Source organism: Amblyomma mixtum, chromosome 6 (assembly GCF_055824585.1).
Source record: "Amblyomma mixtum isolate Tamu chromosome 6, ASM5582458v1, whole genome shotgun sequence".
Taxonomy (NCBI): Eukaryota; Metazoa; Arthropoda; class Arachnida; order Ixodida; family Ixodidae; genus Amblyomma; species Amblyomma mixtum.
The window spans coordinates 100,114,838-100,131,700 of NC_143017.1; the positions used below are offsets into that span (position 1 = coordinate 100,114,838).

The 16,863-nt window shown below is 48.3% G+C and overlaps 1 protein-coding gene across 2 annotated transcripts in view; it reads right to left on the bottom strand.

The window, feature by feature from the left end:
- The window catches only part of LOC149339849 (uncharacterized), a 33,693-nt gene that overhangs the window by 3,899 nt on the left and 12,931 nt on the right, over positions 1-16,863 (bottom strand). For both annotated transcript variants that reach the window (XM_089548504.1, XM_089548505.1), the window contains 6 exons: positions 10,621-10,727; positions 5,996-6,228; positions 5,253-5,427; positions 4,471-4,642; positions 2,357-2,457; positions 1,649-1,787 (listed from right to left, as the gene is read on the bottom strand). In XM_089548504.1, the coding sequence (XP_089404630.1) occupies positions 1,649-1,787; positions 2,357-2,457; positions 4,471-4,642; positions 5,253-5,427; positions 5,996-6,228; positions 10,621-10,727 (927 nt within the window). The remainder of the gene's footprint in view (positions 1-1,648; positions 1,788-2,356; positions 2,458-4,470; positions 4,643-5,252; positions 5,428-5,995; positions 6,229-10,620; positions 10,728-16,863) is intronic.

Consider the following 16,863-nt stretch of genomic DNA (forward strand, 5'->3'; position numbering starts at 1 on the left):
CCGCAGCAATTCAGGCTATGAGGGACGCCGTAGTAAAGGGCTCCGGAAATTTTGACCCCTTGGGGTTCTTTGACGTGCACTGGCATAGCACAGCCCACAGGCCTCTAGAATTTCGCCTTCATCGAGATTTGGCCGCCGCGACCGGGATCGAACCCGCGTCTTTCGTGTCAGCAGCCGAGCGCCGTAACCACTGAGCCACCGCGGCGGGGCACACACGTGTGTTGTAAGTTTTTTTTAGCTCTGTGCTTCAATAATCTTTATTTGTTAGCCCGGTTTTTATCTCCTGTCCTTCTTTGTCTTGTGATTTTTATGTTTTTACCTATGCGAACGTAAGGTATGCTGTCTTGGCCGCGGTTGTTCATTTATTTATTCAGATACCTACATCACCTTTACGGGCATTACTGTAGGTGTGTGTGTGGGGGGGGGGGGGGGACAGAAATAGCACTGGGGCGCAGTTGACACCTCAAATTAGGTTTCAAAAATTCAATCACCAAGTAACAAAGTAACCAGTGTAAATCAAGCAACATTTCGAGCAAGTGTAGTAAGATGATTTGAAAATAAATTTTTCTCAAATTTGGGCTGAAAGACGAAGGATGCCCAGGCACGGTTTCTTCTGGCAATCCAATCTTTGGGCAAAAATAGTACGCACATAAACGTTTGCCGTGCAATAGTATTTACGTACTTTAAAAGAATGGTCGGTGCGCGCGGATATGCATGCTAGGTTTTTAAATATCTCTCTCTATCAATGTCTTTTGTAGAGTTTTAAATGCTGTAAATAATCAATAAGCGCAGATATTTTCTTCTTATTTCAAGCAGAGGCTGGCCAACGTTCTTAGAAGTATCGCGGGATCCCTTTGCGAAATAAGAACTCTGTGCCACGAAGTGGGCAGCACGTGTTTATAGGCGTTCAAGTTCTTCAATTTTTTATTTATCTAAGGAGCTCAAATCCCGGCAAGCGTACTCAGAGATGGGACGCACATTAAACTGATAGCGTTCTGTTGGAGTAACTGGTGCCTGTTAAAAATTTCATCGGATAAATCTTAACGTGTGACTATCCTTCAACGTCAGGGGATGAACATAAGTATTCCATGACAAGTTGCACAAGAAACAACTCCTAAGTACTTGTATGCCGTCACAAGTCATAAGCAAGTTCCTTCCATGGCGCAATCTGTAGGCGTAAGCTAATGTTTGGTAGTAAATTTAATTTGAACAGGTTAAGACTATTTTTGAGAGACTCACAGAAATGAACTCAGGTCATTCAGCAATAGTTGACACTGTCCTGCGCAAGTAACCTCGCGTGAAATGCAAAAAAAAAAAAAAAACTTTCGGCTCAGATCAAAGTCGTCAGTTGAATTCTTTGCAATGAAGTTTTTTCGATGTTCACTTTATGATAAATTGTTTGCGCACTTTGCTTTTTTTTGTGGTTATGATTTTCTGTTATACCAGGTAGTGCTCTCAGTCTTCTTTTTTTTTTGACGCCCCATTTTCTGTGAAAGCCTTTTGCGAGAAGCTGACAGTATATATGCTACATGAATAAATAAGCTATAGGTAATTCTGAATAAGAGTCAGTTAGGTTAGACACTCTTGAAAAGCCATAGTAATTTATCACTGATGTCCCACGGTCCAAGCCCAGAGATAGCGTCCTCACCTGTGCTATACCACCCTTGGTCGTCGGTGACGGATTCGTGCAATTTACCCCAGTAACCACGCATCACACCAGGGCCTCTCACCAAAAGCTCTCCACGTTCCCATGGGCCCAGCATCTTACCCGTCTCGACGTCCCTTACCTGCAGGAGAGGAACAGGATACACGCATGATTCAACGACGCTCTTGTATCCTAATTGGAGGACATTATATTAATGGTTGCTGTCGCCATTAGTCAAGCTTGCATGACACTGCACTTTTAACTTCATTGTTTTTTTACCAATAGCTCTGTACCGGGCAAAATACTCTTTGACTGTAGCACTCCTATAATTGTCTGTAGTACTCCTCTTGTGATAGTTTAGTTATGACTCCCCAATTTTGCAGTTCGTTAGCCAGAAGACCTGGACAGTAGTGCACCTTTGGGGTCGCATCTTTTCATTTCGAATTTTTTTCTGAATACGGAGGATGATGGACTATGTCCGGCCGGGGAAAAACGTTTATTTAGTTTAGTGAGACGAAAAAGCGGTGGGAATTTCAAGAATACTAAAATAAATGTCCAGGACACATTCACGCTTTTGCTACGTTCAGACCGACTACCTTAAAATACAACACCCCTTTCGTGTCATGTGGAGAATGTAGAGAATATCTAGAAATTTTTCTTTCGAATTTTTCTTTCGAGAGTTTGTTTATTAAAAAATGATCGTAACCGTACCATTGCTTCGACACCCATAGCCAAGGGTCCGATAGACATATACTTTGACGGTGCATCGTAAAGGCCCGCTGCGATGAAAGGCATTTCCGACTGGCCGTACACTGGTTGCAAGAAAAAAAAAACAGAAGCAAGGAAAAATTTCACTCGAGACAACAATGGGGCTTTATACAGCACTATTAGACAAACACCTGTTGAAGGTGTATTGCTCTCAAAATAAACATCACGAAGAGAGCAAATAAGGGAAGGGGAATGAGGGGCTCGTTATAAATATGACAGAAGCCAACAGCCACAGAAACCAAGGGGCACAGGGGATTTTTTTTAATTATTTATTTTATTTGTGGTGTTGATAAATTTAGAATATTACTGAATATGTTATCGCTTAATGCTAATTGATTAGAAAAGCAGAAGAAAAAACAGCCACATGCCGCCGGTGGGATCCGAACCCACGACCTCCGAATTACGCGTCCGGTGCTCTACCTCTGAGCTACGGCGACGGCTCTACCTCTGAGCTACGGCTCAGAGGTAGAGCACCGGACGCGTAATTCGGAGGTCGTAGGTTCGGATCCCACCGGCGGCATGTGGCTGTTTTTTCTTCTGCTTTTCTAATCAATTAGCATTAAGCGATAACATATTCAGTAATATTCTAAATTTATCAACACCACAAATAAAATAAATAATTAAAAAAGATCCCCTGTGCCCCTTGGTTTCTGTGGCTGTTGGCTTCTGTCATCACGAAGAGAGTTTAGGTGGATTAGTACAGTCACGTGTATAGCGTCCCGGAAATTATTACAGCGCGACGCCACTGACTTTGTCATGAGTCGCGTTTAGTGGTGACATTTCGTGCCTTTGAGAACTGCGTGGGAGCCTCTCTTTCCTCTTTACCCCTTGATGCATGTCTTATCGGCACCTCAGAGCTCCTTTCTGCAGCCTCACATATTGCGAGCCATTTTGAGGCGGCTCTCGGTTGTGGTATCGTTTCAAATGTACATACAGCCTTTGTCAAAAGTTACCGGGCTGTCGCAGCCGCCGCAGGAGAAGCCTGCTGGCGGCGCCGCGGCGCGGTAAAGGTAGCCTTGCTACTTAAGCAAAGATGGTACGTTTGACGCGCTGTTCGGCGGTGTCTTGGGTACCATTGCGATGACAAAATGATGGTATTGGTGCACGACAAGCGTGATTATTGAGATCACGAACCACCTCAAGCATAGCAAGCGATTACAGCGCCGCTAGCGTCAGCCACAATGTTCAGCAAGACTATGTATGCCAAGCTCGTGATGAGAAATTCTATTTAACTTTGGCAAGGCAGGCAGCAAAAGGAAAATGGCGGCCACTTTCAGGCGCTTACTCCGCCGCAATTGTTTTTCAGCCTCTTTGATGTCTGAATATTCTCTTGAAATGATGACAATAATGAGTATTATTTTAGGCATCACTATGACAAATTTACTGCATGGCTATTAAAACACTGTCAATTGTGCCAGCTTCGGTGACAGAAGCGATCGAGATGCAAGCAAAAGTTAATATTTCAAAGGATATAGTGGCTGTTCTTAGAACGAACCGCGAATATGCATCTGTCACTCGCGTACTAAGCTCACCTACAAACCGCCTTGACAATTAGTCCTCCAATTCTGGTAAGTTACCCGGCATCTACAATACTGTTTCAATGCCACAAGGCACATAGCGTCCATTTTTGACCATTCAAGGTGTCTTTTCATTGATGCGACAGCATTCATAACACAACTGAAAAAGTGCCAAGTGCCGTTGGGGTATACTCTACAATTAGCAGCTACCTCGGTAAGGAATGGACTAAGCAAGATGTATTCTTGTTTCTCGCATAGCACTATTTTGCGGCCACGCTAAGCTCACTGGCTTATGTAGTAAGTGACGAGAAGAATTGGGTTCAGGGTCTAAGCAGCGAGTCTTATGCTTCTGGTGGCCGAATGTCGTCTTATCAGCATTCCTACGTACTCCCAGACAACACCATAAATCGTAGGATACGGCAGCGCATTTTGGGGTTCACTCAACAGTCCAGATATGGACAGCGATAGCCCGACTGATAGCAGCAGGCACAATATGTATAAAGTGTACAATGCTGTACCTGCAGTTCACTATGCACTCACGCTGTGTAAATGTTTTGGGCTTTAATTCTTGCATAATTGCTTCGGCCACGTCCTGGGCTATGTACGTGGTAGCCGTGGTGATGTATCGAAGGGAGCTGAGGTCATAGTTCTTGCGCTGCTTGTTTTCTAGCAGGCACCGCACCGTGTATGGAGTTGTGCTGATGGCGGTGACCTGCAGGAGATAAAGGCAAAGTTAAAATGAGCTGGCAGAGCACATAGGTCAGCTCACGGTTGGCGCATAAGGCGCAGAAACAGAGCGAGATGTGCACACTCTGCGTTTATCTATTTCCATGAATGGAGGAGGACTACAAAAAGATAAAAGACACTCTGCAGTCACGTCACCCTTTACCAAGGGCGAGGGAGGAAATGGTTGTATCGCGCACTTATCCCTTATTACTAGCGCTACCCGGCCTACATAGTACACACATCTCTCCATGGTCCCTGTACCCCTGGGTCCCATGATTTCAACAAGTATATTATATGGTGAGCATTCTAAACTCGATCACTGTTATTGATCATAGGTAATGAATACGGTGTCCGCGAGTGGTGTCTTCTAGTGCTGCAAGTTTCCCACAGTGTACCTCGTACGCATTGGAAAGAAATTTAGAAAGTGCACTGAGTTACCGCAATGTCGCGAGCCACCAAAAGAGGGCTTGTCGGCTGATGCTGCAACTTTTCGTCACTTTGGATATCATTGGGACGCCAGATATGTATTTTACCTCAATTATTTACACCGGCAAGCATTTTCTGGGACACTGGATAGCCGTCAAAGCGATCCTTACCCTGTGTCTTTGGATGGCGTCAAGCAGGGCCGTGTCGTTGCTGGTCTCGAGAAAAGCGGCCGAGGCTCCTTGGACGATGGCCTTGCAGACGCAGTCGAAGAGCGCGTACACGTGACCCAATGAGGTGGTGCTGAGCTGCACGTCTTCGGCGCACAGAGGCATGTGCCGCGGGTGGCTGGTGGGCGGCGAGGAGGAAATACTGCGTGTCTTCACTTTGAAGGACTCAACAAAAGGCAGCGCGAGCATTCTGACTTTATTTAGGTGTATACGTGTCAGGATTAGCCTCTTAGTATACGTGTGATAATTTCAACGGCACCAAACGTAGTATACAGTGAGCTTTCACGCTTTCTCATAGCCTTAACGGCCAAGACTATGTGGCCTTCAAAACTCTCACCGTTGAAATTGTTCCCTTTTAGCGCAGCGTTTTTCGAGGGGGGGGGGGGAGGGGGGTGGCAGGTGGAGTTTGTTCTTCGCTGCGCGACTTCTCTTTAAAATATATTTTCAGTATACAATATTGTTAACGCTCGTCTTTGTGAAGTGGTCATTACCATTATTTTCAACCTGCTGCTATTCGGTTGTGGGCCCCAAGCTGCTTTTACGTGCTCCTTCTTGTCCTTGGTTAGTTTTCTGTAAGACTCCTAATTTCAACTATACAGGCGTAAGAATTACTGCGGTCGTCACCGAGGCCCCAGTCGCCATCGACCTAGCATTAGGGGAAAACGTGGCCATAGATGCGTCTTCACCTGTTCGCTTGGACGTTGCCCAGGAGAGATTCGTGGGTGTGCACCACCAGCTTGGGCTTGCCAGTCGTGCCGCTCGTCGAAGTAAGGTAGCAGATCTGGTCTTCCCGGTACTCGATAGGGGGCGGCAGCAGGCCGTTAGTAGCACGGCCCTCCTCCAACAGCTTGCTCCACGTTGTCACACTGCTTTCCGCGGAGTGCCTTTTGTGCGATGGTTCATCCAGAGCTAAGATGTGCTGCATGCAATTGAGGGAATAACGCCGTTCAATATCCTCCTTCAGTTTGCTTTCCCGTTGAAGGGACAGCAGAATAGTGTCGGAAGCAGTCCAGCTTGAGCCTCCGGTTTGATTAACCGATATATATAAACACACACGCACACGCACACGCACACACGCACACGCACACACACGCACGCACGCACGCACGCACGCACGCACGCACGCACGCACGCACGCGCACGCGCACGCGCACGCACACGCGCACGCACACGCACACGCACACGCACACGCACACGCACACACACACACACACACACGCGCGCACGCGCGCACACGCACACGCACACGCACACGCACACGCACACGCACACGCACACGCGCACGCGCACGCACACGCACACGCACACGCACACGCACACGCACACGCACACACGCGCACGCGCACGCGCACACGCGCACACACGCACGTGGTGAAAACAGACAGAAAACAGACGTGGTGAAGAAACTGTACTTGACGTTTCGGGCCGGGGACCGGCCTTGCTCTGAAGAAAGTGAGCTACGGGTGGTCTCTTAAATTTATACGATGTCGTTATCTCTATCGACAAAAATGACGAGAATACGAAAAAAAACTAAAATTTGGCGAAATCATGTGATCGCAAAAGCGCTAAACATTACGTATCAGGGCTCATCTAAAATACCAATAAAACATAAGACCCGTGTTGAACTTACAAGGTGCAGAGTAATGCGGAGCGCACGCGTGCAAAAAGGGTGTGGTGCCAGAAAAAAAGAAAAGGGGACACGATGCGAAGCTGCATTCTGGATAATATGCGTAGCCTCGGGTATGTACACATTCAGTGAAATGAATAAAAACACATGAAAGGGCGATGTTTCAGAGTGGCATGGAATCACAATGCAGGTATGTTGTTTAGTCACGTACAACCCGTTTTATGAACGGAATAAAAAAAAAAAACTGCCGACGATTACGTTACTTCATAATGCGAAAGTTGAGCGCAGCTCATCAGCTGTTTCAGCTTTTCGATAGACTGAGGCAAAAAATTCGAGCAAGACATATATGTACAATTACAAACAACTTGCTATTTTTCACACATATTCCTTCTTCAAGATACTCTCCAGTAACAGTTCTTGATTGTCATGAAGGAAGCTTTGTGGACGGAGAAATAGCTGGATATATGCTCGACTTACTGCACCAATGTTCTCAAAGACGAGACCTATGCAAGTATTTCGCGAGGCTGTCACAGCCGTGGGAGGCGTTACGAGCGAGAGGAGCAGGATGTTCTCTCGCATAAGTGGTAAGGATTTCCTCTTTGTCTTTATATCTAAATTAGAGTTCCCACCCACCCTGGCAGGTGGCAGTTAATGGTTGATCGCGAGAGTTCGCTCACTGTTGTCATTATTCTGCTATAATTCTGATTTCTTTCTGCCTTGACTGCAGAAGATTGCCTTTACCAATTTAGTTCCCTACAGCAAAAACTTATTGGAGAATCACGCAATAAATATTTGTAGAGTAAATACAGACCATCTTCGCGGTATCACTTTCCCGGGTAGAAGTCCCGATTTGTATTAGCTTGCAAAAATTCTCGGATACATATTCTCTGGACATTCTATCACAATCCCAAAACTACATCATGGCCGGCCAAGTCAGAGCAACGAGAGCAAAAGCAACTGCTGGGACGCGGTACGGCTTAGAAATGCATCAAGAAAATGCGCTCTTGCCTTTTCTTTTGAGCCGCACCGGGAACAAGCATTGTCAGAGCATGCAAACACGCTGGAATATCTTACCTGTGACTGCTTACACGGGCCCTAGCTCTTATCTAGATACTGGCCTGAGATTAAAACAAGTCGCGCGCGGACAGCATAAACAAGCTTGCAACCGACGTCGTGAGCGTCTTCCAACTAAGCATGCTGAGTGTTTCTCTCTTGAGAACATTCCTTATGTGTGCTCTTGTCTCACAGGCAGCAAAGGCGCATTTAAAAAATCAGGGTCGATTGTCCCTTACATGAAAGACACAACGAATACCACACTTTTAAATCTCGCCGTGAAGGGAAATCGAAAATCTGCAGATCGCAGTCGTGGGTGAACTGGCTGTCGCTACTTCCTCTTTTGTTTCCTCGTAGTCTCTTTTCCGCAGTAGACAAGGCCAGCACGTGGGGACGCTTCCGGCCTGCGCCCAAGCTTTCTAAGCTGTCATCGTAACTCTGCGTTCTGATGAAGTGGACCGATGAAGAGGCGGAAAATCAAAAGGCGGCAAGTTTTGTTTTCTTCCTTGATTGTCGGCGGCGCACGTCCTTTGTTTGACTCGCGAGAGGGAATCACTGGAACCTTTGCAGACGTACGAAACTCTTTCCACGAGGTGGTGGTCGTGGTGAAAAGATTTATTAGGCTATAAAGGGACAGGAGGTGCGCTTGAATCAGCACGTAAGGGACCGATCTTTACAAGCACTAGGTGGAGGTACCTAGTTTGGGAACCCGGGGGCGGTGGCCGCCGCCAGGGTGCGCCCGACTGAGGCTTGTTGGGTCTGTAAGTCGTGGCAGCCGAGCAGGGTCGCCTCTGAGTCCTCCCGGGCTGGGTTGGGGATTGGGGAAATGGCCGGGTTGGAGGGGCAGGTCCACACCATGTGATAGGCGTCAAAAGACACCACTCTACAGTGCGGGAAGCTGCCGTTAAAGGAGGGGTCAAAATTTATTAGTGCTACCGGGCACAGAAAAGTATTGGTGAGAAGGCGGAGAAGGAGCCGCTCATCCGCCTTCTTCAGGCCTTTACATGGGTGAGGGTAAAGGCGATGACTATGTCAACAGTATGTTGTAATATCTTCGAAAGTACAGATTGTATTCAAATCGGGTTCCTGATCGGGTGAAGAGGAGAAAACAGCTGGGTGAGAGAGTGCGAGGGCGGCTGCGCCTGCTGCCTCGTTTCCTGCCAACCACTGATGAGCAGGGGCTCATATAAGGTATAGGTGTGCGGGATCCGTATCCCGTATGCAGTTTCGTTAGATTCGATAGGCTAGGAAGGGAGTGCAGCCTTGTTCGACGTTCCGGGAGGCCTCTCTCGAGTCGGTGATTGTGTATTTTGAATCGAAATGTGAGGCCGTGAGAGAAATCGCGACCGCTTCTGCGTGTGTTGCACTGCGGGCTCTGAAGGTGTGGCCGTCAGCTGTGTTACTGTTGTGAACTACCGCAGCCGGTACCAACCCGTGTGGTAAGGGCCGGAGGCGTCCACAAAATAGAAACCTGTTTATTTTTTTTCAATAATGTCGGGCTAGGGCTTGCGCTCGTGCCAAGCGCCGACCATTATGTCTTCGTGTGACATGTTGGCTGGAAGAGGTTGCACACGGAGGGCACGTCTCCACAGTTCTGGGATGCGACACCTGTCTTCCATTGGAGGGGTGTGTTGGATATGGAGTCGAGCAAGAAGGCGGCGACCGGACTCCGTTAGCGACAAGCGCGTGTACTGGTTTGTAAGGTGCGCCTCCCGGAGCTCCCGGAAAGTATTCACCACTCCGAGGGCCAAAAGCCGGCTGTTTGAAGTAGTGATGGAGAGGGCACGCTTGATAATTTTGCAGAGGGTGACCTCAAGGGCATCCTCCTCTTGTTTCCGTAGATGGAGACCAGGAGTCGAATAGAGAATTCGACTGGTTACAAAGGCGTTTGGCAGTCGCAAGAAATCCTTACTTCGTAACACCGGAAACCCGGCGGACCATGCGGCCCACCTGGTCCCCCACCTTACGGAGTTTGGCCAATGTAGTGTCTGGCCATCTGTGTTTGCGGGCGTCGAGTGCGAGTACCCGTACCTCGTCGGTTTCGCGTATGCGGCCGGCCAGCTGGGTGGTTTCGCAGGCGTGCAGCGCACCCTGTACGCCCATGAAATCACCCTGTGGGCCATGCAGGGCAGCATAGGGTACATTGAAGCCAGCCTGCAAACAGCGGTGACGATAGGAGACCGCTACGCCCACCGCTGCGTTCTTCTATGCTCCCCTCAAAAATCGGAATTTGTGCACCTCCGCCCCTAGCCAAGGTGCGCAACTCTAATCTAGAGGTGGTGGCTATCGATGTTCCTTATCTCGAAAGTTCACTGCCGTGCCAAGTGCGGCCACGAGCGATGGATATTATGATCATCACCGAGCAGCTGTCGCCTCTGGAACGCTAGTCCTAGTGCTTTGAGCACGGGGAAGAAAAGGGTACTCTCGTGTCACGTTAGTATTTACACACCTGCAGACCAATAACATTCACCTGCTTTTGGCCATCTATGAAGGGCAAAAAAAAAAAGCCATAATGCGAGTTGCTTTGAAGCTTATGAACCCTCTTAAGGCCACTTGTAAGAACCTCGTAACGAGCTAAAAGAAAGCAAATAGATAGAGGTGGAGTGCGACGGTGATGATGCGAATACGTACCTTAACTGAAACGAGCTTGCGTTGAAGGTCAAGAGCCTCCTGGACCCAGCTGGGTTCACAGCAGATGACGACACATCCGAGAGATTCCATTCTGTCAGCCAAGACATCTGCGGAGCAATGCAGCGCTAATTTTACTCACACGTGGATACTGCAAGTAGGGCGAATATATAGAAAGAATACAAATGACGGAAGATTTAGCCTGGCTGTAAGCGAAATGCGAATTAGGTGAGATAGCACTTCGGTTTTCAATTCGGATTCTATCCGAGGCTTGGTTTTCAAGGTCAAGCAGGCTTCGGACATATATCGGCGAAATCAGTGAGCGAGGCCTTGGTGCAAGCGCACTAAAATTGGCGGAGACACGTAAGCCCCCCCCCCCTTGAGAGTAGTACGCGATATAGCGTTAATGCTCACATATGCGGAAGTGGTCGCTCTCTACTTTGCATTCATAGATCGCTGAGAGTCTTCATGCCTCTCTTGGCGCATGGGTGACCTGCGATGGCAGGTGCTATCACCGGTGGGGGGTTAAAAGAGAAGTGATGGAGGTGAATGCCCGGTGTATTCCGGTTGGTCACACAGAAGAAAGGACAAAAAAAAATGTAAAACACAGTCCGGATTTCCAGTAACACTTTGTAAAAATAAAACTTAAAGATCACTGCGGCACCCGCATTGGAGAAGTGCGTAAGCCTTGGGGATACGTTATCGATACCACAATTAATTGTTTTACTTAATCAAGTTCCATCAGTTGCTTATCTAAGTTCAAACTTCGCGCCGAGCTTCGTTTTCAAATTTGGCGCCAGGCATTGGCTCCGCCCTCACTTCCGGTCACGTGGTGCCACACTTCCGGCGTTTTCTAATTTGGCGCCACTTTTTCTCCGGCCCCGAGCAATTTTTGGACATTTTTGGCTCTAATTAACTAATTCACCCACCTGAACCCCCCTATTTCGCATACGAGATTTTTTGATGCTCCATCCGATGGCGCCATTCTTTCGCGCATAAACTCAATCGTTCGGACGCAATCGTGCGGCCAATCCCCGCCCACTTTTGGGACATTTTTGGCTCTAATTAATCAACAAATTAACCCACATCAACCCCCAGATTTCCCGCACGAGATTTTTTGATGCTCTATTCGATGGTACCGTTCTTTTTCGCATAAACCCCTTCGTTGGGTCGTAATCGTGCGGACAAGCTCGTGATGGCACGAAACCGCAAGCATAGCCATACAAGGTAGACACTTGGACATGTTTGTTAGACATTATCGGGGCAGCGCATACGACGAGGACGAGATGAGACATATACACAGCGCTGTATCTGTGTCTGATCTCGTCCTCGTCGTATGCGCTGCACCAATAATAGCCATACAATGCTTACGCATTAAAAAAATAAATCTTTTTCACCACGGCACACCCTCAGTAATAAGTCTTCAGGCAGGACGACTGCTGAGTACTTCTCCCAAGGACACAGGACACAGGACTATCAATATTTTTGCCCGCTCCAGGGGAATTTGGGCACTCAAAAATTATGTGGTTGAGGGTCCCTCTCGCCCCACAGTGTGTGCATCTTTCATGCGACCTAAGCTCTGGGTACCGGTGGTACGCCCATACCGGGTTCATAAATGTATTTGTCTGTAGTCGTCTCAACGTGACAGTTTTTTTATTATTTAATTTTGGGTCTGGTGAGGGTACCAGCCTATGTCCCAATTCAATTTTGTGGAAGAGGCCTCTACCAGTCAAGGACCGCCAGCCAGCCTCTAACCGCGGACGCGTAACTCCCCTTTTCGCAGGCCTGCGTGCCGTTCACTGGCGGGGAGCAACGCCTTTTCTGATGGAAATAAAAGGGTTCAATCAATCAATCAATCAATCAATCAATCAATCAATCAATCAATCAATCAATCAATCAATCAATCAATCAATCAATCAATCAATCAATCAATCAATCAATCAATCAATCAATCAATCAATCAATCAATCAATCAATTGTCGAAGGACCGCGCTTTTCGTCCGCGAGCAGGTTTCAAGGGGATCGTGCGTTCTGCACCACTCATGTATGTCAACGATAAATCGAAGGCACGTATGAAATATGCGCACAATAGTCTTGTTGCTGCAGTATTACGCAACGTTGGAGCAATGTCTAACGTAGTAACGGAGTATTCACGGGATGAGCAGTGTTATTTATTTTTTGCCTCAAGCATTTGTGAAATTATGCTTTCACATGACGTCTACTTTGAGATTTTCAGTGTTCGGAGGAGATAGAGAGAGAGAAAGAGTGAGAACAACTTTACGTGAAGGACCGCCAACAGGGCCGCTCGTAATGTATACTGTCAGCAGCAGAAGTTCACGAGAGCGCCGTGGCGGGCTAGCTGGTAATGCATATCTGTTCTGACCTGTTACCTGCGCTGTTCCTACAGACAGAAGCAAACCTTTACGGCATGCGTGTTCTTGAAAAACAATTTCATAGGGTCGTTTGATCTTGTCTGTCGCATAGTATAGTTACCAGGATATGTAGAATGAACGTCTCCGGATGCCTTCAGAGGTTTTAGGCAATTGGCTTACGTAAGGGTGGCGCCGAAAGAAATTTTCTGACGCACTCCTTCACTCCGTAAACTTTTGCTGCTGTAATGTGCTATACGGTAGTGGTTCGGGGTGCGTTGTGCTGGTATGGTGAGCCTGCTAACAAAGGTTCGTATACAGGGAGGTGGCGTAGAAACGGAAACTGTTGAATGGCATCGCAGTGCAGTTTCGCTTAATGAATAGTCGGATGAAAGAAACAGGCCAAGCGCGGTTCACGTCAACCCAATTTAGTTTACCCCCATTTTATCCAGCGAGGGCTGTTAACAGGACACTGAAGGCAAAGTGAAGTTAGCCTGTTTCAGTGGTTTCCATTGTTCTAATGACAAAGAGACGACTGTAATCGAAAACAGAGCGTTGATCAGGTAGAAATATATGAACAATAAAACATAAGTTTTGCGATCATCGGCGTTTTTCACAAGCAAACAACGGCGACACCAGCACTGTTTCTGGGCGCGCCAAGAGGTCAGGCTACATTGCCATGCACGCCACAGTGGGGATCACGGAATCAGTGTAGGTGTCACGAGCATCAATCCAGTGGTGTGGAAAGTTTTTCAGTGCAATTTTCTTGGCATTAAACTCATATTTTGCTCCTGAATGAGCATCAACAAAGCCAAAAAGGGCACTGGGATCGGTTTTTACTAAGACCGAAGTTTGGATGGGGTTATGTTCGGCGCTCCTTTAAGGACCATTAGCTTATTTCATAGCCAATGGTTGCGGCAGCCGTGGCAGCGATCCTGCAATATTTGAATAATAAAAAAAATAGAGCTTGCGCATCTTGCGACAGTGGTCAAGTGCCTATCCCGGAGGCATTTATGTTTTTTGCCAGTTTTTTTTTTGTTCTAACCCGCGTGAAGAAACTGTCTCGTAACTAGGTTTTTATCATGGTTTTCTCTTGCTCTCTGGTGACTTATATTTCTTCGTCTTTGCTATCAGACACCAAAATGGTGACGCAGCGCTCAAGTGAGCCACTCTAACTCGTTTATTGCAGCGCCGCATTTTAGGGAACGTTTCTCGGTGTCGCCTTCGGACAAATGCCCCACTAATTGGACAGCATGCACTAACATCTCGTATGACGTCACTGCATCGCACCGTGACAATGCGCCACTCTGAATAGTCCAGACACAACGAAGACATGAGTGACATATCTACCAAATAAAGAATTATGACCAATTAAAAATATTATAGTCGCTACCGCAGATAGCTGTCTCTGAATTTCTCTTTGCACAGTGGCAATCGTCTCTAAGTTTTTTACTCACAGAAACACTCATCAATTTGTCATCAAAAGACAACAATTTCTTTGCCTTCCTGAGCGAAGCACACTTGTCACTGCTTAATGCTCGCCGGAACACCTCTCAAGAAGCGCGTTGAGCTAATAGGAGGCCTCTGTTCGCAAGTGGCCGCAGCAGAGAGCGCCGCAAGCAACAGGAGCAGTAAGGGCCATTTTACGGTCGTTTTTTTTTGCTCCTTTCGCACGGTATGCGGACGGCGGCCCGCTCGGTCCAGAACGGTCCGCATAGTCCAGACAACAGGCACTTTTAGTTGGGCGTACGCAGGGACTCTGCTGGTAGCGAATGCGCATGCCCAAAACGCTACGTATCTCGTCGGGTCTTGCGGGCGTACGCACGCAACGGGCATGTTACGGAATGCGTTGACAAGATGGCGGCGCCCTGCTCACCCACTTCGGAAAAATACATGTCGCTGCTGCCTTTTTTCGACGCGATAATTCGCCCTAAACTGTAGCAGTTCGCTTTTATTTCGCACACTCTCGCCAACACGTAGCACCTGTTCTTCGATAATTCGGTGATTTTCAAGCCCTTAGGCCTAACTAAATGCAATGTGTTATCACGACACTTGGCGAAGCAATTCTCTAGCTTACAGTCTCTTGTAACATTTTCTTCTGTTTGAATAGTTTTTCTTCTTGGATGAAAAAACGGCTCGCAGTTCACCCATTCTTGTCATACATAACACGCGAAAAAAAAAATTCTTAAAGCCAGCGCTCATATCTTTTTACATGTTGTTGCTAGATGGCGCCACTGTTTACACATGTATAAAGCAACTACACATCTTCCTGTGGGGCACTACGGCACGGTAAACTAAAAGTGTCGTGTTTGCGTACCGTACGCAACGCAGTGTGCGATGCGTACGCAAGCTTACTGCGTACGCCGAACTAAACATGTCTAATGGGCGTCCGGCCGGTCCGGCGTCCGGAGGGAATGTTGGTCAACTGCTGTGCGAAGGAGGGAGTAAGGCCGGCGACTGGATTGCAGCTGTTAGCTGATTTTTACGTGACGTCTAAGGCCCCTCCACCTCCGCTCCTGCCGGGGCAAGATGGCCGTCCGTCGACTGAACCGGGGAGCGAGGCATAGGTGGTGGCAGCTATGCCGCGAAGCATATTATATTGACCACATGTTGATATTACGAGTGTTCAGAGCGACTGCGAACTTCGCCGCGTGCAGCAGCGGCGAGCGACAGTTCCCCGAGTAATCATCGACGCTGATGGAGTAGACACCTCTTCAAACCGACGCAAGACCTACGCGTTGGCGGTGTCACGGAGTGTTTAGATGGGACTGTTTGTGGATGTTGCAAGCGTTCCTAATTCGTGCGAGGATCATCACGCACAGCGGCCAGTAACAGCTGCTCGCGGTGAATTTCTTGTGCGTGCATGAGCTGCATAGCACAGTGATTAGTGTCCCCTGATAAGTTTTGCCGAGCTAGTAGCGTGTTTCACCAGACATCTGGTCCAGGAACACCGCCGCTGTGCCGATGGAGGAAGGACCGTGGGCCGGAGGCGGGGGGTAGGAGAATCAAGGGAAAACCATATAAACATATTACAACGTTATTTACAAACAGAGACAAGCAAAGCAAAAACTGACAAGAGTCTCAGGGAATCGCTACTCGATGAACATGTCGGGCGCTTTAAATAGCCCCTCCCGTTGTCTTCCCACCTTTTTCGTCCAATCACTGGGACTCCGCGTTGGGCACCGCCTTTGAAGGAAGCCAACGACGCTCATTGGCTGGCTTAGCCATTTCGTAGAAATCGGGCACTCATTAACGGCGCTCCCCTCTCCAGCGTCTTCCTCGGCTGAGTCGCTCCCGAAGGTGTCCTTTCCTCAGGTCACCTCCTCACCCACAATTGGACCCGCAGTTAACCAAACGCAGCCGTCAGCTGATGACCCTTCAGGAAGCCGGCCAGGGGTCTTATGCTTCTGTTCAAGGAGACTCCGGAAGGCGAATACTGGCAGCGGCGCCACCCGCGCCGTCGACAAAGGAGCGGTAGCGCGGATGATTGACAGCCGCTCGTCTCGGCGCCTGGCGTCAGGCGTTGAGTGTCCCTGGCAGTGGTGTACGCACATGGTCGCAGAGTCATTGACGCTGCATTGGGTGCTACCATAGTCCTTCAATGCATTTATGGTCATGAAACTTCTCCGTAACGCTATGGGAGAGCTTCATATGTTGACCGCGCCTTCCACGAGGCGGCGCTAAGAGTCCTGTGGGGGCAACGGCGCGAGGAAGTTAGCGTCTCTACGGCCGCGAGTCTACGAGCGGAATCGGACGCCCGAGGTGCGGCAGCAACTATTTTCTCTTTTCACTTTGCCTTCGTTTGCAAAATGAGTACAGTGCACGTGACGCGCAAGCCTGCGATGCCGAATACTCGCTGCGTGACGGGTTGCCGCAC